General features: G+C 47.8%; 1 protein-coding gene across 1 annotated transcript in view; it reads right to left on the bottom strand.

Moving 5' to 3' along the window:
- Vav1 (vav guanine nucleotide exchange factor 1) overlaps positions 1-19,556 on the bottom strand; it is a 48,759-nt gene that overhangs the window by 9,226 nt on the left and 19,977 nt on the right. The window contains exons 7-23 of the mRNA XM_032899701.1: positions 17,158-17,226; positions 16,878-16,981; positions 16,171-16,270; positions 14,278-14,346; positions 14,046-14,132; positions 13,857-13,942; positions 13,039-13,171; positions 12,334-12,443; positions 11,511-11,612; positions 11,072-11,163; positions 10,967-10,989; positions 10,743-10,788; positions 10,004-10,140; positions 9,210-9,275; positions 6,829-6,860; positions 3,592-3,708; positions 434-521 (exon numbers count right to left, since the gene is read on the bottom strand). Coding sequence (XP_032755592.1) covers positions 434-521; positions 3,592-3,708; positions 6,829-6,860; positions 9,210-9,275; positions 10,004-10,140; positions 10,743-10,788; positions 10,967-10,989; positions 11,072-11,163; positions 11,511-11,612; positions 12,334-12,443; positions 13,039-13,171; positions 13,857-13,942; positions 14,046-14,132; positions 14,278-14,346; positions 16,171-16,270; positions 16,878-16,981; positions 17,158-17,226 — 1,461 coding nt within the window. The remainder of the gene's footprint in view (positions 1-433; positions 522-3,591; positions 3,709-6,828; positions 6,861-9,209; positions 9,276-10,003; positions 10,141-10,742; positions 10,789-10,966; positions 10,990-11,071; positions 11,164-11,510; positions 11,613-12,333; positions 12,444-13,038; positions 13,172-13,856; positions 13,943-14,045; positions 14,133-14,277; positions 14,347-16,170; positions 16,271-16,877; positions 16,982-17,157; positions 17,227-19,556) is intronic.

Genomic DNA, 19,556 nt, shown 5'->3' with positions numbered 1-19,556 from the left:
GTGTGAGTCTGTGTATGTGCATATGTGTGTGTGTGTGTGTGCATGTGTGTGTGTCTGTGTATGTGTGTGTCTTTGTGTGTGTCTGTGTATGTGTGTGTCTGTGTCTGTGTGTGTTGTCTGTGTGTATGTGTGTATGTCTTTCATCTGAGAACATAAATGGTTTAAGATGGGAAGGAACCCTGCGTCAGGATTTATTAATATTTATTTATATCATGGGTAGCAGCTGTGTTTTAGAACTGGCCTCTGTAAAAGACTTTGTATTTGATTTCAGCTTCCGACGATCCGTAGGGAGACTAGTTCATGGTTAGTGACTCCCTGGGAAGGGCTTCTCTAAACATGAAGTAAGGACCCTAAGACACAGGTGCAGACACTGCTGTGGGGGCTCTGAGCAGCTTAGGTGGGGTTAGCGGACAGCAGCGACAGCAGCCCTTACCGGGAGGCCCCGGAAAGCCTTCTTCTCTGTGATCCGGTACAACCCCTCTGACGTCATGATTTTAATATGCTTGACCTCCACATTATACCTGGAACGAGGGAGAAAGACAATCAGAAGGTTGAGCCCCAAGGCTGAGGATCGCCATTACGCATCCACCCAGGCTAGCCCCACAGACAGAAAAATCAAGCTGGACTCCTTCAGGCAAAGGGAGCCCTGAAGCTCAGAGTCCGGAACTATGCCCTACCCATCCCTTCCTGGGGTCTCTACTACTCTAAACCTTCCATTCGTTGCCTTAAATGGAAGGAGTTTCCTGTTCTCCCTGAGGTGGCTCATCTGGAAGGTCAGCCTGACAGGGCCTAGAAACAGCGCATACCTCTGGACATGTCTGTGTGGGAGTTTCTACCTTGAATTAACTGACAGGTAAAGCCCCGCCCAGAGCGAGGATGGCAACATCCCGTGAACTGAAGTTCTGGACTGAATAAAAAAGAGAGAGAAAGCAAGCGAAACATCCAGCATTCATCTCCGCGCTGTCCAGTTTATATCAACTTGATATGAACTACAGTCATGTGGGAAGAGGGAGACCCAACTGAAAACCTGTTGCCATCGGAGTGGCCTGCAGGGCATTGTCTTGCTTGACGATTAATATGAGAGTACCCAGCCCACTGAGGGTGGCTCCATCTCTGGGCTGGTGGTCCTCAGTTCTACAAGAAAGCAGGCTGAGCAAGCAAGCCATGGGAAGCAGGCCAGTAAGCAGTGATCCTCCATGGCCTCTGCTTCAGCTCCTGCCTCCCAGTTCCTGCCTTGAGCTCAGTGGTGGAGCATATAATGTCAAAGTGTAAGCTGAGACAAACTCTTCCCTCCCCAAGGTGCTTTGGGTCATGGTGTTTTTTCCACAGCAATAGAAACCCTAAGACGACAAAGCCTGCTCCCTGCGTGTGAGTGCAATTGACTAGCAGCCTCATGCTCCTGCCGCTGTGCCTTCCTCCCTAAAGTGGACAGGTCTCTCCAACAGCAAGCTGAACCAACCCTTTCTCCACTAAGTGGTTTTGTTTATCACTGCAGTGCAACACGTAAACCCCCTGCCTCGAGGGCGTGTTGAGAAGCCAGTAGGACCCGGCAAAGAAGACAGTGTCCTTAGATAGAGAGGAAATGACTGCTACACAATACGAAAGACGGTGGAATAGAAATGACTCAAAGAATAGGGGTTCTGTTAATGTGGAGGATTGCAGAACAACAAAATGGAAAGAAACACCCAACCTCGTGAATATGTCAGATGACACATTAAAAAAGACAGCATAGGGAGAAGTTGGCCATTTCTACCAACAGGGGAAACGCTTTTGTCTTTTAATTGCTGAGGGGCCACCCAGATGGCTCAGCGAGTAAAGGGGCTTGCCACAAAGTTTGACAACTTGTGTTCAACCCCTACACCCCTCATGTTAGGAAGTGAGAACTGACTTATGCAAGAGGTACATGGGCACACTGGAAATAAACGTTTTCAAACCGGCAAACTCTCACAAAAAACCCCAACGCTAAAAATAAAGTCAGAAACAAGGGTAGAGCAGCCAGCCAGTGCAAGCTGACTCCCTGCTAGCTGCACTAAGCTTGGCATGTAAGCGGCTGCACCAGCCAGTCACGTGCACGGGTGAAGTGGGTCCCAGCAGGCACTACGGCTACTTCCCTCACACTCCACGTGGCCCCTCCACAAGCACAGGCAGTGTTTCCACCCTCCAGTGTCCTCGAGTCCAGGGATTATGCAGCGCTGGCCAGTGAGGCCCTAGGCTCCTCCCGCCTCACCCTCTTCAGTTGTTGGGGTCACAAGCACAGCCAGACTGGGCTTTAAGTGGCTGCTGAGAAATCACACCAAGGCCTGATTGTGGTGTGGAGGGCACTTCTCACACAGCTGTCTCCCCAGCTCCTGTCATGGGGTATTTTCTGAAGCTATTGTGCAGATGCAAAACAAAACTACATTTAGGTGTCATCTGACCCCAGTCACTATGGCTGTTGCCAAGAAAAAGCACAACCAAAATTCTAGAGAGGATTGGGTGAGCAAAAGATCCTGTGAGGTTGCAAACTCTTGGTGAAAACTAGGCTAGAATTCTACTCTTCAACCAATACCAAGGTAAGATATCTGCAGGGGCTGGGGAGATGGCTAAGTCGGGGCAGGCTTGTTGCACAAGCACGAGGACTAGAGTCTGATTCAGTGCCCATGTAAGAAGAGCAAGGTAGTGGTGACACTCATAACCCCAGCCCAGGCAGGCAGAACCAGGGGCTCCCTAGGACTTGCTGCCAGCATAGCCTATTCTCAGTGAAAAACAATGCTTCAAAACTCGAGGTAGGACTGCTGAGACGGTGCTTGCCACCAAGCTTAACACCATGAGTTCAAGCCCTGTACCTGTATTGTGGAGAGAACTGACTCCCACAAATCGTCATCGACTCCGCGTGCGTGTGCACACATGCCTTCCTACACATAAATAATCAGTAGAGAAGTAAAATTTTTGATTTCTTGAGAAACACCTATCATCAACTTGCAGCATCCACATACGGACACCTTGGCAAATGCCCACATGCATGTCCACAAATAACAAAAAATAATAATACAAGTAAACGTCACAGTTCAGTAGTAAGGACGGAAGTTATTACAGTGTGGAGACCAGGAGATCTGCCCTGGGTCAGCTGGATTTTATTTCCCAAGGATATTTGGTCAGCATATCAGCATGACACCAACAAGCCTGTGTTCATTGTGCGAACTAGCACCCACAGCCAGAACGCGAAGTCAGCTAAGGTGAAGAAACCGTGACAGACACACACAGTGGAACATAATTCAGCCATGAAAAGGACAGCATCCTGTCATTTACAATGTGGAGGACCTGGAGGACGTTATGTTAAGTGAAATAAGTAAGACACAGGAAGACAAATACCACTGCTTCCAAAGCATACATTAAAGCTAAAAGTGTTGTCCTCAAACAAGAAAAGTGAGATAAGATGCAAAGGACACAAGGTAAGGGGGGGAAGAAAAGGGGAGGAGAGTGAAAGTCAGTAGAAAACAGTAGTTCAATAAAAGATGCTTGTGGACAAGTGTATACTTTTGTGTGGTAAATGGCAAGACAGCCTTTGCAAGCTCAGATCAGACGGAGTATGGTGAGGGAGGGAGGAGTTACTTAATGCTGATGGCGAATTCCGCTGTGTCTTTCACCCTTTGCCGCACCAGGTAGGTCCCATCAGAGCGGTTGGTGAGGATGCCCTCGGCGCCTGCTCGCTCCATGGGGCCCGCATACCTGCCAGGACACATCTGAGTTAGTCATGCCAAGGGGTACAGGATTCGGTTGAAGCTCAGGCTTTTGAGGAATCCCTGGAATTTGGCCATTTGGCATCTTCCGAGCTTACTTTAGAAACTAATCTCTGAGCACCACGGTAGAATGAGGTGTCAGCCTCAGATACAAAGGTTAAGGGAAGGTCTAGCAGGAGGGCTCAGCAGGTAAAGGAGCTTGCTGCCAAGCCTGAGGATTTGAGTTCAATCCCTGGGAACCACTAGATAAAAAGAGAACCACCTCCTGCAAGTTTTTCTCTGACCCCCCCCACACACAAACACACACACATACATGTACACATGAACATATACACATGACATACACATGTACATGAATGCATAGGTACATGCACACATGCACACACATGCATGCACACACACAAAGTGTAAAAACATTTAAGGGAAGGTCTGAAATAAATCAATAGTATTTTAATGCAATGTTTAAAAAAACAGAACAATTAAAAGCCAACTGAAAAAGGAATGAGGCCTATGCACAGCCACAGTGAAGCCTCAAGAACACCATGCTCACACAGTGGGTCCTCAAGAACACCATGCTCACACAGTGGGTCCTCAAGGATGACATGCTTACACAGTGAAGCCTCAAGGACACCATGCTCACACAGTGAGGCCTCAAGAACACCATGCTCACACAATGAGACCTTAAGGATGACATGCTTACACAGTGAAGCCTCAAGGACACCATGCTCACACAGTGAGGCCTCAAGAACACCATGCTCACACAATGAGACCTTAAGGATGACATGCTTACACAGTGAAGCCTCAAGGACACCATGCTCACACAATGAGGCCTCAAGGACACCATGCTCACACAGTGGGTCCTCAAGGATGGCATGCTTACACAGTGAAGCCTCAAGAACACCATGCTCACACAGTGGGTCCTCAAGAACACCATGCTCACACAGTGGGTCCTCAAGAACACCATGCTCACACAGTGGGTCCTCAAGAACACCATGCTCACACAGTGGGTCCTCAAGAACACCATGCTCACACAATGAGACCTTAAGGATGACATGCTTACACAGTGAAGCCTCAAGGACACCATGCTCACACAGTGAGGCCTCAAGAACACCATGCTCACACAATGAGACCTTAAGGATGACATGCTTACACAGTGAAGCCTCAAGGACACCATGCTCACACAGTGGGTCCTCAAGCACATCATGCTCACACAATGAGGCCTCAAGGACACCATGCTCACACAATGAGGCCTCAAGGATGACATGCTTACACAGTGAAGCCTCAAGAACACCATGCTCACACAGTGGGTCCTCAAGAACACCATGCTCACACAATGAGACCTTAAGGATGACATGCTTACACAGTGAAGCCTCAAGGACACCATGCTCACACAATGAGGCCTCAAGGACACCATGCTCACACAATGAGGCCTCAAGGATGACATGCTTACACAGTGAAGCCTCAAGAACACCATGCTCACACAGTGGGTCCTCAAGGACACCATGCTCACACAGTGGGTCCTCAAGGACACCATGCTCACACATTGAGGCCTCAAGGACACCATGCTCACACATTGAGGCCTCAAGGACATCAAGGCCTTCACAAAAAAGACACCAAAGGCCACACAGTGTGTAACTCCATGTGAGAAATGTCCACAGCAGGAGAGTCCAGAGGGGTGGGGGTGGGGGAGAGGGAGAAGGAGAGAGAGGGGTAGAGGGGAGCAGATTCATGGGTGCTGAGACAGGTCAGGAGAATCCCGCTTGGAGGAATAGGACTGTGGGATAGGTAGAATGTTCTAGAACTATAGACAGTAGCCACCATGCACCAGAACATGGTGAACACAAATGTCAATATGATTGTAATATAATATATTGTGGTGTGATACATTTATGTCTCTTTTAAGTTTCTTTGTTATTGTTGCTTTAGATGTAGAGTGTGGCTTTTTTTTTTAAGGTGAAAAGAGTAAAATGTAAAAATGTTGCTTTTGTTTTATCATTTTTGTCTTCATAAACTTCATAGCTACTTTGTTAGTGGGCTCTTCATGGGTTATTCTTTTACCTGTCTCTAACAATATTTTCTGTGGCTCAGCTTCTCCTGGCTCAGCTTCACCACCTGCCTTCTCCGTCTACAAGTCTGGTTCACTTTCATCTTTTATTTCCACTCCTCAGAATTTCCTTTCTACTCTTCCCCGACTGCTCATCTCTTCACCTCTGTCTCCTGGACCTGACTCCTCCTTTCTCACTGTTCCTCCACTGCCCCAGCCTCTGCTGGCTTTTTATCCTCTCCTGTTCCCAGAAGAGCCAACTGCCACGGAGGAGCATAGGGTCATTTAAAGGGCCAGGCACACAAAATATTTCATAGCAGAGTGGAGACTGACAGTCAGGTCTCTCCTCCCACCGAGAAATAAAGATTTGTTTTGTTCCTTGAACTCAGGTTCTGGGACTTAGCAATCACTTCTGTCCTCTGAGTTATCCACCAGCCATGTATGTCTCCTTACACAATACATGCTGAAGTGTCCATATTTATATGCTTAAGTACATGTAGAATGTGTTATGCTGCTATACATAGCATGAATAATAGTTATATACAATGTATAATCATATGTACATTTTTATATATTGTAAGTATATATATAATATATTTTCTATATCAACAGCATCGCCATCACCACTGTCACCACTACTGTTATCATCACCTCATCCCCATCACTACTTGTGTTGCTATCACTCTTACCATAACTATCAGCACCACCATCACATTCATCACAATCATACTCTCTCCACAATTAACACCATCATCATCACCACCACCAGCATCATTGCCATCACACCATTATCCATTACCATTATCATCACAACCATTACCACGGTCACCACCACCACCATCATGACCGTCGTGTGACTTTCATAATTGCCCAGAAGCAGGGACATTCCTCTCCCCTGTCCTTCCCCAGCAGCTTTTAGCCCAGGATAAACTCAGAAGTGCTTGGGATCCAAATAATAAACTACTGATCCTTCTGAAAGCCTCCACATTCAGCCCGAGTCCTCCCTCCCCCACCCGCCCTGCAACAGACACCCATTTTAAAGTATGGAAGCACGATTGTACTCACCAGAGGTGCACAGACAGGTCCTGGGGAGGGCCCTGGGAACACAGACAAAAACCTGGACTCAGAGAAGATGCCCATGCCTTGAAGACTAAAGGGACGCCCACACACATCCCCTCCATTAACATTTGCTGAACTGGCTCCATGTTCCAGGTCTGTGCTATTCATGGGAGAAACAATTCTAGAACCCCATTCCCCTGTGCGTTTACATCATATCACATATAGTTTACATATAATAACCTCAAGTCAAGTAGGAGGGCTAGCGTTTCAACATGACCCAAACTACAATCACCTGTGAAGAGAGTCTGGGCGCCCAGTGGGCGTGTCTGTGGGGCATTTTCTCAATTACATTAACTGATGTAGGAAGCCCAGCCCACTGTGTGGGGGTCATTCCCCTGGCAGGAGATCCTGAACTTTCTGAGAAGGTAAACTGAGCTGAACACAGGCAAGTGAGCAGGTAACAATGCGGGCGGCCATTTCTCTCTGCTCTTGACTGTCAGCGTGATGTGAGCATCGGTCTGGAGTTCTTGCTTTGATTTCCCTACAGTGATGGGCTATAACCGTAAACTGAAATAGACCCTTTTCTCCCCTAAGTTGCTTTCTGTCAGGGTATTTTATCCCAGCAACAGAAATGAAACTAGAACACCAAGGATGGTGTTTATTTACTTTGACAAAGGACGAACAGCTACGTGAAGTAACAGATATAACGGCAGATGACACGGAAGTAGGAGCAAGAAGGCCTGGAGGAGAGAATGGGAACAAGACTGGGGAGGACAAAGGAGAACGGAGGCGGGAGCAATGAATACAGTCAAGGAACGTCACACACATAAAGTCCACAGCTGTGTGCAATGAGTACTCACTACTTAAAACAGTATTTAAAAAGATTTCCTAAGTGTGCGAATTATACAAATCCTTGCTTGCAGAGGTGGTCGGTGCGCAGGAGGCCAGTGGATACATGAATGGCCATGGAGATAGAGAAGCGGGCAGGGCTTTCTAGGAAAGGTGCTCACCACTCGGCTACATCGTCAATCCCAAATGATGGGTTTTTGTCATCGTTCAGAGTTTGTTGGCAATGACGGCGATGAGATTTGGGGCCGTGTACATAAAAGCAAGTACTCCACCCCCTAGTTATGTCTCAGCCCCTCACTGACAGATCCTAGGCAGGGCTCCACCCCTAACCACAACCCCAGCCCCTCATTGGAGGAGTCTAGGCAGGGACTAGCCACACCCCTGAACCACAGCCTAGACCTTGAGATAACCAATCAACACTACCCAATCTGGAAGGAACGATGGAGTTCGAAACTCACAATGTAATTTGACACTACAGATACTGAAGTTCAGAGTGAGGGCCTGTAACGTGAAAATAAAGGGGAACCGTTTGGGAAGAAGATAGGGAAGAGCAGGAAGTTGGGGAAGGGAGGGCATTTGGGGGAGTTAACGATGGGAGCAACAGACACTGACAGAAACATGTAAAACTGTCATCATGAAGCCCGTTGTTTTGATAGTAAGTAAAGTTAATTTAGGGCCAGCAAGATAATGGGCGAGTAAGGTTCTCACCTCCACCTGTGGGCACACGAGTCTAATCCCCAGGATCTATCTAGTGCAAGGGGAGACCTAGCTCCTACAAGATGTTCTCTGACTTTCACGTACAGGCCAAGGAATGCACGCTCACACACAAAATAAATCAACAAGCAGAGAGTAACAGGAAAACTATCTAAAAGTGAATAAAGAAGGCTGAGCTTAAAGGGGGATGAACCTAACTCCAGTCAATGGCTTCATACCCATGAGTGTATGGGCAGCACAACTTAGACTCTGGATTATTTTTAAAAAGAAAAAGAACACAAATTTGGTAGGGATGCGAGTGGATCTGAAAGGAATTAGGGGGATGAATGTTGGGTGAATATGATCAAAATATATTCTACGTATGTAGGAAATTCTCCAAGGGTTGTATTTATCAAACTAAAAGAGAGATAATGATGAACAGGGAGACACTGAAGAAGAAACAACAGATCTGTCCATCAGGAGCGTGGCCAGGAAGAAGGAGGCCATGATGCCTTCAGAGGACTCAGCTCAGTGATTGGGAAAGAAGTTAGGGACTGGCCCACCTTCTGAGCATCTGCTCCGTCCCAGGGGACACCCCAAGGAAAATGCAAGTTGCTTCATAAAAAAAGCAAGAGGCTTCTGCATCAGCAGTCACAAGCTGATGGCTCAGAGAAGCAGATACGGCCTTGGTTTGACAAGGTGTGACCTGTCAGGATAAACAGGATGGGGAGGGGCTAAGACATGTGGATGATTCACGACCTATTCTCACCTTCCCGAATGGCCCAGTCTACTAGGGCTCTATCTGAACCCTTGCCCCTCACATAATCCAGAATCGAGGCACTCACGTGGACGTAGGGACGAACTCTGTTACAGGGAAACCAGCCGACTTCATTCGTAGCTGTATTTCTTCCCTAAAAAGGCAGGATACAAAAGCATGATCATCAGAATGTATAGGTATCCATTTGTGTGTGTGTGTGTGTGTGTGTGTGTGTGTGTGTGTGTGTGTGTGTGTGACAGAGAGAGAGAGAGAGAGAGAGAGAGAGAGAGAGAGTCTATCCACTCACTTGCATGTGTATATCCATTTCTCCTCTCAATGGATACTATTATTAATGCATCTCTCATTCAACATGAGGAACCTAGGACATGTTTCAAAGGTAGAGCCCATCTAGAATCCCTCAGTGAGTGACTGGGGGCATGGCTCATGGGTGGAGCTCCTGCCTAGAATCCCTTAGTGAGAGTCTAGGATATTACTCAACAGATGTATGAGCTTAGCACCCTTGAAGCCCTGAGATTCATATCTAGAACCACAAAAAAAGAATCTAACCCATAGAATAAAAGACATTGTACTATGAGCTACCAAGGAGTACCAGGCTCCCAGAAAGGTGACCATCCCCAGACATCTCCACTCACATACCCTCCCTACAGGGGCCAACTCTCGAGACTGCGACCGCACTCCTCAGATTCCCTGCACCCATGACCTTGACTTAGACCTATTAGACATAAGGTCTAATTATGACCTTATGTACTCTTGCACTCCTCAGGAAGCCTCATGAGGTCGTGACCTGGCCCCTTCACATCATTTGTATCCACAACTCCACACTAAAGCCTTGCTTCTGGCTCCTACAGCCAGTGTCCATACCTCCCACCAGTTGTGTTCAGCCTCTGCCTTAGTGAGTTCTACAATGTCCCCAGGGTTGAGCCGCAGAAATGGTCCAAAGGCTCCGGGAGGAGGAGGGATCCCGTAGTATTCCTGAAACACCTCCATCTTAGGAAGACCTGTAAGGCGGGAGATGAAACAGCTCAATCAGTAGAACACGCAAAGGTGTGTCTTTAAACCCAGCCAGAAAAAGATGACCAAGTGGTAATGACAGTGTGGAGAAACTAGAACACAAGTTGGACAGTATCTACTAAAGTTAAGTGCATCTACCCTGGTTCCCAGCAATACCACTGCAGTGTAAACATTGAGGAAAACAAAAATACACAATTGCCTAGAGGTAAAGCCCCTGCCTAGAATTCCCCAGTGAGGGTGTGGTCAGAAGTGGATCCCTGCCTAGAATCCCCCAGTGAGCGGGTAGGGGGTGTGGTCAAGGGTGTAGCCCCGCCTAGAATCCAAAGTGAGGGGCTAAGAGCACAGTCAGAAGTGAAGCTCCTGGGGTTGGGGATTTAGCTCAGTGGTAGAGCGCTTGCCTAGGAAGCGCAAGGCCCTGGATTCGGTCCCCAGCTCCGAAAAAAAGAACCAAAAAAAAAAAGAAGAAGAAGAAGTAAAGCTCCTGCCTAGAATCCTCCAGTGAGAAGTTGGGGACATGGTTGGGGTGGGGCCTCCTCCCATTCCTGGAATATCATGCAGTTGCCTCCCTCACAGCACTCTGCACACTCACCCAATTCATTCCTTTTCTTGTCCTGGGCCCTTCGATGTAGCTTGTCCTGGAGGGAGGAATGAAGAAAGTAGGCATAGAAGTAGGCACCTATTCCCAGCCAGGTAATTCCTTAGCCCTCCACTGTCCCCGTCCAGACAAGGGTGGTGATGCTCATTCCTGGGGTCTTCTGGTTCCTCTCATGAGTCTCAGTGATTTCCCAGGTACAGAATGAAATCGGATCTTACCTTCTTCATGGTTCCTGAGAAATCTACAGAAGGGAAAAGTTCATTCAGAAGGAAACTCCCTTACAGAGAAGCTAGCCCACTTCCCTCACATTATCTTAGAAATACCTTGACGGCCACATGGAGGCACCCTTCCCAGACACTCCTTGTGTGCGGGTGCACGGCACCTGTAACAGCGATATCCCTGGTAGAATGTGCCCCTGGAATGCAGGAGAGAAAAAGGAGAGACGTGAGGAGTTACTGGCACCCTGACTACCAATATTTGTCCTTTGAAAGAAAGCAAAGGCCAAATTTGGTGATGTACACCTGCAATTCCAGCACTAGGAGGAAGCAGATACTGCACCCAAGCCTAGCATGGGCTACTGAGGGAGGAAGAGGAGCAAGAGGCAGGAAGAGGGAAGGAAGAAGAAGCAGAGAAAGAGAAGAAGGAAGAGGTGTAGAAGAAGAGTAATGAGTCACAGTAGAGCTCCCCTCCTCTCAAGCAGGTGACCTTTCTAGAGAGGAAAGGCCAAGAAAGCTTGGGGGTCAGGATCTCCCAGATACAAACCTGAGTAACATCTGGCAGGCCTTGCAGGAAGTGGTCTCCTCAAAGGAGAACATCTGAAAATCATGTCCATTGGCTGTAGCATTTTCTGGGTAGATGTTGGAGCTAGAGAGAGAATTTGAAATCAGAGAACCAACACTTCATCCTGTACATGAATCGAATAGCAGTCTACAGAATAAAGGTATCACAGCATATCTGGACATCCATCCATAGATGTTTGAGTTGTACCCAACTCCAGGCTGTTGTGAAAATCAACAGAGAGAGGAAACAGGTGGACAGGTGCCAAAGGCTATAAGGATGGAAAGTGGTCGTTTAATGGGTGCAGGGTCTCCTTTGAGGCTGACGAAAGGGATTTGAGCTAAGAGGTGATGATTAAACTTTCGAACGCATTAAATGCCATGGAGTTCTAGCTGTGAGATGTTTAGGGTTTAGTTATGCAATTTTCACATCAACAGAATGAAGGGCAGAGAGGAGGAGACAGAGGAGCAGGAAGAGGGCATTGAGTACAAGAAGAGAAGGTAAAAAGAGAAACAGAAATGGGCAAGGAGTGAGTGCATGGAGGACAAAGGGAAGAAGAGCAGGGAATGAAGGAAACAGTAGAGGAGAAAGGTGAGGAGACAGTCTTTGGTTTGGGTTTTCGATTTGGGAGATTTGGGGTTTTGTTTTGTGTGTATGGTCTTTTTGTGTTTGTTTTTTGTCCATTTGTTTTTAGTTTGTTTGGTGCTGTTTTTGTTTGCTTTGGGTTTTCTTTTGGGTTTTTTGTTTTTAGTTTATTTTTGTGGTGTTTTTGTGATGTGAGAATTGAACCAAGAAAAAGGAGGCTCACATGGCCATTTCAAACTGTTCCATCCACTTCTTCTTTAGCTCCCGAGTCTTGAAGAACAGCTCATACCCCTGGGCACCTTGATCCTCAATCAGAAGGAACATGTGGCTCCACTGTATATGGAAAAACATATCACAAATGGCTCTCCTGCAGAAGGCAGGATCACATCCCACCTGCCCCTCATCCGTCAGGGCATATACATGGGTGTGTTCAAACAAGACTGTCTAGACCATCCAAACACACATCAGCAAGTCCAAAAGTCAATGAGGACCTGAGTTCAATCCCCAGAGCCTACATTAAAAATATCAGGAATGATGCCATGTGTTTATAATCCCAGAGCTGGGGAAGCAGCACAGGAGACTCTCTGGGCCTCCTTAGTCAGCCAGTCTAGGCAAAAAGTCAAGCCCCAGGCTCAGTGAGAGGCCCTGACTCCAAAAAAAAAAAAAAAAAAAAAAAAGTAGATAGCCAGTCCCTGAAGGATGACACCTGAGGGTGACTCTGAATTCCACTCACACACGGATTTTTTCAATGAAAAGATTGAAGGGCAAACAGTTAAATTCTCTCTCTCTCTCTCTCTCTCTCTCTCTCTCTCTCTCTCTCTCTCTCTCTCTCTCTGTCTCTCTCTCTCACCCCCCCTCCACATGCAGGCAACCCCAAGGCCAAGCTGCCCAGCTCCTGGACCCCCGAGTCCTGGTGACAGAGTCCCACCTTCTTGTTGTCCCGCTCCCCGGAAGAGTCATCCCGAACTTGGAAGCTGTGCAGGTTCACTGAGGCCTTAAGGTCATAAGAGTCCCCGCGGCGCTTACAGATGAGCAGTGCTTTGTCCAGCAGGAAGGCATACCTGCAAGCTTCCAGGTCAGGGCCCAGATCTGCCCCTTCCCAGTGTCCCTGCCACCTCTCGGGCCTCTGCCTGTGCATCCTATCTTCACCTACGTGCTCCAAACTGGTCCTGTCCAACTTTGCTCAACCACACATCCATCAAGGCTCTACTCCACAGTTAGAGCGATTCTCCCAACCTTTCCATCTGTCAATCAGGCCCCACTTCCATCTTGAATCAGGCTGCTCCCAAAACCTAGGAAGACTTTGCCTTTCGTTCAGGAAGCGAGCCCCACCAAGAATCCTTCTGGTGTACCTTGGCTCCACTTACCTAGCTCTAGGCTGCAGCCACGCCCCCTGGCCAGACTGTACCCCAGATCCAAGTTTACCTTCCTGCCTAAAAACTTGGCCTCAGCTGGGTATGGTGTCCCTCACCCTTTATCCCAGCACTCAGGAAGAGGTATCCTTTTGAGTTCAAGGCCAGCCTGGTCTACACACCGTCTCTCAAAGCTAACAGACTCTACCACCATACAGACTCACCTCAAGTCTATAGTGATCCTGCCTACCTACCTGCCTATGTGGAAATCAGGCCCAACCTACCGCCCAAGGCTCACCCCAGACTCGTTTGCCTTTCCTCCAGCTTCCACCTAAGCACTGGCCCTGCTCACAAAACCTCTGCTCTTCCCCAGGTCCAAGTTGGCTCCACCCACCTGTCTGTCTTGGAGCGACGTTCCACGGAGGTAATCTTGAGCTCACCGTCAATCTTAGGCCGGCCATAGTTGGCCAGAGACTGGTCCTGCACAATAGGCAGAGTGGAATCTGGGCTCAGATTCCCCTAGAAGGGGACCAGCACCCTGCCCATAGGTACACACTCTTGGGCCACCCAGCTCCACCCTCACCAGGTTCTCAATGGACAGCTGAAAGTTTGTGATCTGCCGTAGGGTTTCATTGTCCCTCTTGACCTCATTCACACACTGCGCCAGGTCCTGTGAGTAGGAAACGGTGAGAGGCTTTCTTGCCAATCCCCTGGCCCAATCCCTTCCACAGCCAAGGGTAAAGGGTCAGCCCCCAGTTGAGGCAGAGAGGTCGCTGCCAGCATGGGTACCCAACCAACAGCACCTGCTCCCTCACCCTCATGGCGTCCAGGGCCAACCGCAGGTTCTCCTTTTCTGTAGTATCCTGTGTGTGTTTCACTAGCTCCTGTGTGGACCAAGGAGTCAGACTTAACCTATCCCGGTTCCCCAGAACTTCCAACTGATGCTGACCCACCAGGTCCTCCTAGAGGCTGGCACACAGCCCAACAGCTGATGTTCCAACCCCTCACAGCCAGCCTTCCCCACCCTCTGGGGCCTACAATCCAGGCCCGGCCCAGATGCTGTAATGATTCGTTTTCATTGTCCTGTCGACACAGTCGAGAACCACCTGGAAAGAGAGTCTCAGTGAGGGACTCCTAGATCAGGGTGGCCTGTGTGCGTGTTTATGGGGAATTGTCTTAATTGTGTTTGTTCACAGAGGTGGGAAGGCTGGATGTCCCTCGTGAGTGGCATCGGTCCCCAGGTTTGGACCTGTGTAAGTGTGGAAACTTAACCAACCACAATTGAGCAAGCGTGCGGTAGGCTCTGCGCTCTGTGGGTGACTTTGTGGGTGTGATTGGCTGCTTCTTCCCTGCTAGGCTTCCCAAGCACAAGCTTCCTCCCTTCCGGTTGCTTTTGCTTGGATGTTTTAGGAGGAGGAAGAGGAAGAGGAGGAGGAGGAAGAGGAGGAGGGAGAGGAGGAGGAAGAGGAAGAGGAGGAGGAGGAGGTGGAGGAGGAGGAGGTGGAGGAGGAGGAGGAGGTGGAGGAGGAGGAGGTGGAGGAGGATAGGACACAGGGGAGGAGGGGCAAACAGAATTGATTAAGTACAATGGCAGTCTGTGATGTGCTTGCCATACCAGCATGAGGAGCTTAATTCCATCCCCAGAATCCACAGCAAAAACAAAACAAAACAAATAAGAAACACTGGGCATGTTTGGTGCCGGCAGGCAATTGTGAGCTCAGCACTCAGGAGGCAGAGGCAGGTTGACCCCTGGTAGTCACATGGTCACTGGCTGACCAGCCTAATCAAATGAGCACGCCTCCAGTCCCAGGGAGAGACCATGTCTAACAAACAAGGTGGAGAGGCTAATGACATGGTTCAGCAGGTAAAGAGGCTTGCCGCCAAACTTGACGACTGAGTCCAGTCCCTGGTACCTTCACAGACACACTGCGGCATGTGCACACAAAGAAAATAAATAAATAAATAAATAAATAAATAAATAAATAAATAAATAAATGTGAAAGAGGGAATGAAGAGGTGGCTCAGTGGTTAAGGAGTGCCAGCTGCTTTTGCAGAGGACCTGGGTTCAATTACCAGCACCCACACTGTGGTTCACAACCATCCTTAACTTCAGTTCCAAGAGATCTGATGCCTTTTCCTGGCATCTGCAGGCACTGCTCAAAAGTGGTGCACAGATATATACACGCAGGCAAAACTCCCACAAAAATAAAATAAAAATTAAATTAAAACGAAGGTAGAATGTGGTAGATAGAAGACGCATGGTATAGATTTCTGGCTACTACATGAACATACCCACGCGCACACACACACACACACACACACACACACACACACACACACAATCAGGCATGGTGGTTCACACGAGATTCCAGCCTTGGGGAAATAGAGACACACAGGTCCCCGGGGCTACCTGGCCAGTCTAGCCTACTAGGTAAGTGCAAAAGCAGTGAGCGGTCCTGTCTCAAAAAACAAGGGAGGTAGAAAGACCCCAGGTTGCCCTCTGATATCTACAAGCATGTGCACACACATGTATGTGGGCACACATACATGCATGGACCATGGACAGACACATACATATTTGTGCACACCCCCCACACACAAAAAGTTATAAACCACAAAATGGACCCAACTCCATCTGCCCTGTGCTCCCCAGGACCCATAAAGCAGAGGGAGCCCACAAGGATCCCACAAGGGTGGCACAGCCCCACCTCCAGCTTCATCTGCACATCCTCCCGTGCTGTGGCCACTTGATCCAAGTGCTTGCTGGCTGACTCCACCTGACTGCAATAACGGCCATAAACAAGGAACCTGTGGGCCAGGGTGGGACACCACGCAAGGGTGAGTATGAAGTCAGGGATATCTAAGCACCCATTCTGGCCTCATTCAGCCCAAATGCATAACCCCAGCCAGTCTCCCTCTGCAACACAGGCCTGGCAACAATGCCTCCTAGAGGGCTAACATAATTGTTAATGGCAGAGTGCTGCATACAGTCTGTGACCAATGGTTGCTGACTTCACCAACAATTATCGAGCACCAACTGTGTGTCAGCCCTGTGCTAAGTACCTTATACAATGGTTTATTCGATCCTCACTGTAACCCTGAACATGTCCATTCATAGATGAGGAAACAATAGCTTCCCAGTGACACACAACAGAGGTAAAAATTAAACAAGATCTGGAAAAGCCAGCTCTGAGGGTATGTATGGCTCAAGGAGGGAGTCATCTCCTAGAATCCCCCAGTGAAGGGCTCGGGTGTGGTCAGGGGTGGAAGCCCTGCCTAGAATCCCCCAAGTCCTGGATTCATTCAGCCTCCAACTATCATTCAATGAAGAATCCTGCCCAGTAGTCTCTAATGTCCCTCAGTGTCCCACTCGGGCATGACTATGACCTCCAGGATCTTGTCAGCCATGTCTTACCTCTCCTTATACTTGATGAAGACCTGATACAGCATCATTGCTCCCGGGCCAGACAGGGCATCCTTCAGTTCCTTTAAGAAGTGGGTGTGCACAGAGAGCAGCTCCTATCCAGAGGGAAAAGGGAAAAAAAAGAGATGCGGCTGGGGCTGGAGCCTGGGCACAAACACAGGCACAGACAAAACAGCAGGAGAGGAGAGTCATACATGAGCCCCAGGACAAGTGACAGTCAGAGAGGATCTCCTTGGAAAAGACAAAGATGTTTAGGGACTCGCTAGCTCACCTCAATGTTGACAAAGATGGTCTCCATGTCTTGAGGCTTGAGGAATCGCTGGAGGGGCTTCATGAAGTGCTGAGGAGATGGGAAAGAAGGTAAAATGGAAGAGGATCTTCCATTTAGGTCAACCAGGGAGATGGAAACAAGGAAGAGGCAGGAGGGACACAAATAGCGAGGGGCACAAAACAGACACAGAGAGAACGACAACTCAGAAATGACAAGGAGAAGACACAGTGATGGAAGGACAGACAGACAAAGTGATAGAGACATAAACAGAGAGAGAAATCGGGGCAGAGACACAGAGATAAAGAGACATAGAGTCATAGACCAGTGGAATAGAATTGAAGACCCAGAAATGAACCCACACACCTATGTTCACTTGATCTTTGACAAAGGAGCTAAAACTATTCGATGGGGAAAAGATAGCATTTTCAGCAAATGGTGCTAGTTCAACTGGAGGTCAGAATGTAGAAGAATAGAAATTAACCCATTCTTATCTCCTTTTATAAAGTTCAAGTACAAGTGGATCAAAGACCTCCACATAAAACCAGATACACTCAAACTTATAGAAGAGAAAGTGGGGTTGAGCCTCGATCACATGGGCATTGGGGAAAATTTCCTGAACAGAGCACCAAAGACTTATGCTCTAAGATCAAGAATCAACAAATGGGACCTCATAAAATTGCAAAGCTTCTATAAGGCAAAGGACACTGTCAATAGGACAAAATCAACAGATTGGGAGGTCTTTATCAATCCTACATCCAATGGAGGGCTAATATCTAATACATACAAAGAACTCAAGAAGCTAGACTCCAAAGAATCAAATAACCCTATTAAAAATGGGGTACAGAGTTAAACAAAGAATTCTCAACTGAGAAATATCAAATGGATGAGAAGTACTATAGAAATGTTCAATATCCTTAGTCATCAGGGAAATGCAAATCAAAACAACCCTGAGATTCCACCTCATGCCGGTGAGAATGGCTAAGATCAAAAACTCAGGTGACAGCAGATGCTGGCGAGGATGTGCAGAAAGAGGAACACTCCTCCATTGTTGATGGGATTGCAAACTGGTACAACCACTCTGGAAATCAGTCTGGGGGTTCCTCAGAGAATTGGACATAGTTCTACCTGAGGACCCAGCTATACCTCTCCTGGGCATATACCCAAAAGATGCTCCAACACATAACAAACACACATGCTCCACTATGTTCGTAGCATCCTTATTTATAATAGTCAGAAGCTGGAAAGAACCCAGATGCCCTTCAACAAAAAATGTGATACATCTACACAGTGGAGTACTACTCAGCTATCAAAAACAATGACTTCATGAAAATCATAGGCAAATGGATGGAACTAGAAAGTATTATCCTGAGTGAGGTAACCCAATCACAAACAAAAAAACCACACATGGTATGCACTCACTGATAAGTGGATATTAACCCAAAAGCTCAAATTACCCAAGATACAATCCACAGACCACATGAAGCTCAAAAAGGATGACCAAAGTGTGGATTCTCCATTCCTTAAAAGGGAGAACAAAAATATTCATAGGAGGAAATATGGAGACAAAGTTTGGCACAGAGACTGAAGGAATGGCCATTCAGAGACTGCCCCACCTGGGGATCCAGCCCATATGCAGTCACCAGACACTATTACTGATGCCAAGAAGTGCTTGCTGACAGGAGCCAGATATGGGGGTCTCCTGAGAGGCTCTGCCAGAGTCCTACTGATACAAATGAGGATGCTTGCAGCCAACCATTGGACTGAGCATGGGGATCCCAATGGAGGAAATAGAGAAAAGACTGAAGGAGCTGAAGGGGTTTGCAACCCCATAGGAAGAACAACAATATCAACCTACCAGATCCCACCAGAGCTCCCAGGGACTAAACCACCAACCAATGAGTACATATGGAGGGACCCATGACTCCAGACACATATGTAGCAGAGGATGGTATTGTCCAGTATCAATAGGAGGAAAAGCCCTTGGTCCTGTGAAGGCTCATTTCCCCAAAGTAGGGTAATGCCAGGGCATTGAGGTTGGAGTGGGTCGGTAGGAGTGGGAGCATTCTCATAGAAGCAGTGGGAGGGGAAGAGATATGGGAGAGGGGTGAAAGGGGATAACATTTGAAAAGGAAATACATAAAATATCCAAGAAAAATAATTTTTTAAAAAAGAGACATAGAGACAGAAACAGAGAAATGTGCAGAAATACATAAATAGAGACAAGCAAATACAGAGATTAGAAATGAAATGGAGACCCAGGTATGGTGGCACATGCCTGAAATCTCAGTGCTAGAGTGTGTAGGCAAGGACATCAAAAGTTTTAAGACCAGCCAGGCTACATAATGAGAATGTCTAAAAAAAAAAAAAAAAAGAGGGATGAGGGGATGGCTCAGTGCCCT

The sequence above is a fragment of the Rattus rattus genome, chromosome 4, assembly GCF_011064425.1.
Source record: "Rattus rattus isolate New Zealand chromosome 4, Rrattus_CSIRO_v1, whole genome shotgun sequence".
Lineage (NCBI taxonomy): Eukaryota > Metazoa > Chordata > Mammalia > Rodentia > Muridae > Rattus > Rattus rattus.
The sequence above is the reverse complement of the archived record's forward strand: the minus strand, read 5'-3'. Positions and strand labels throughout refer to the sequence as shown.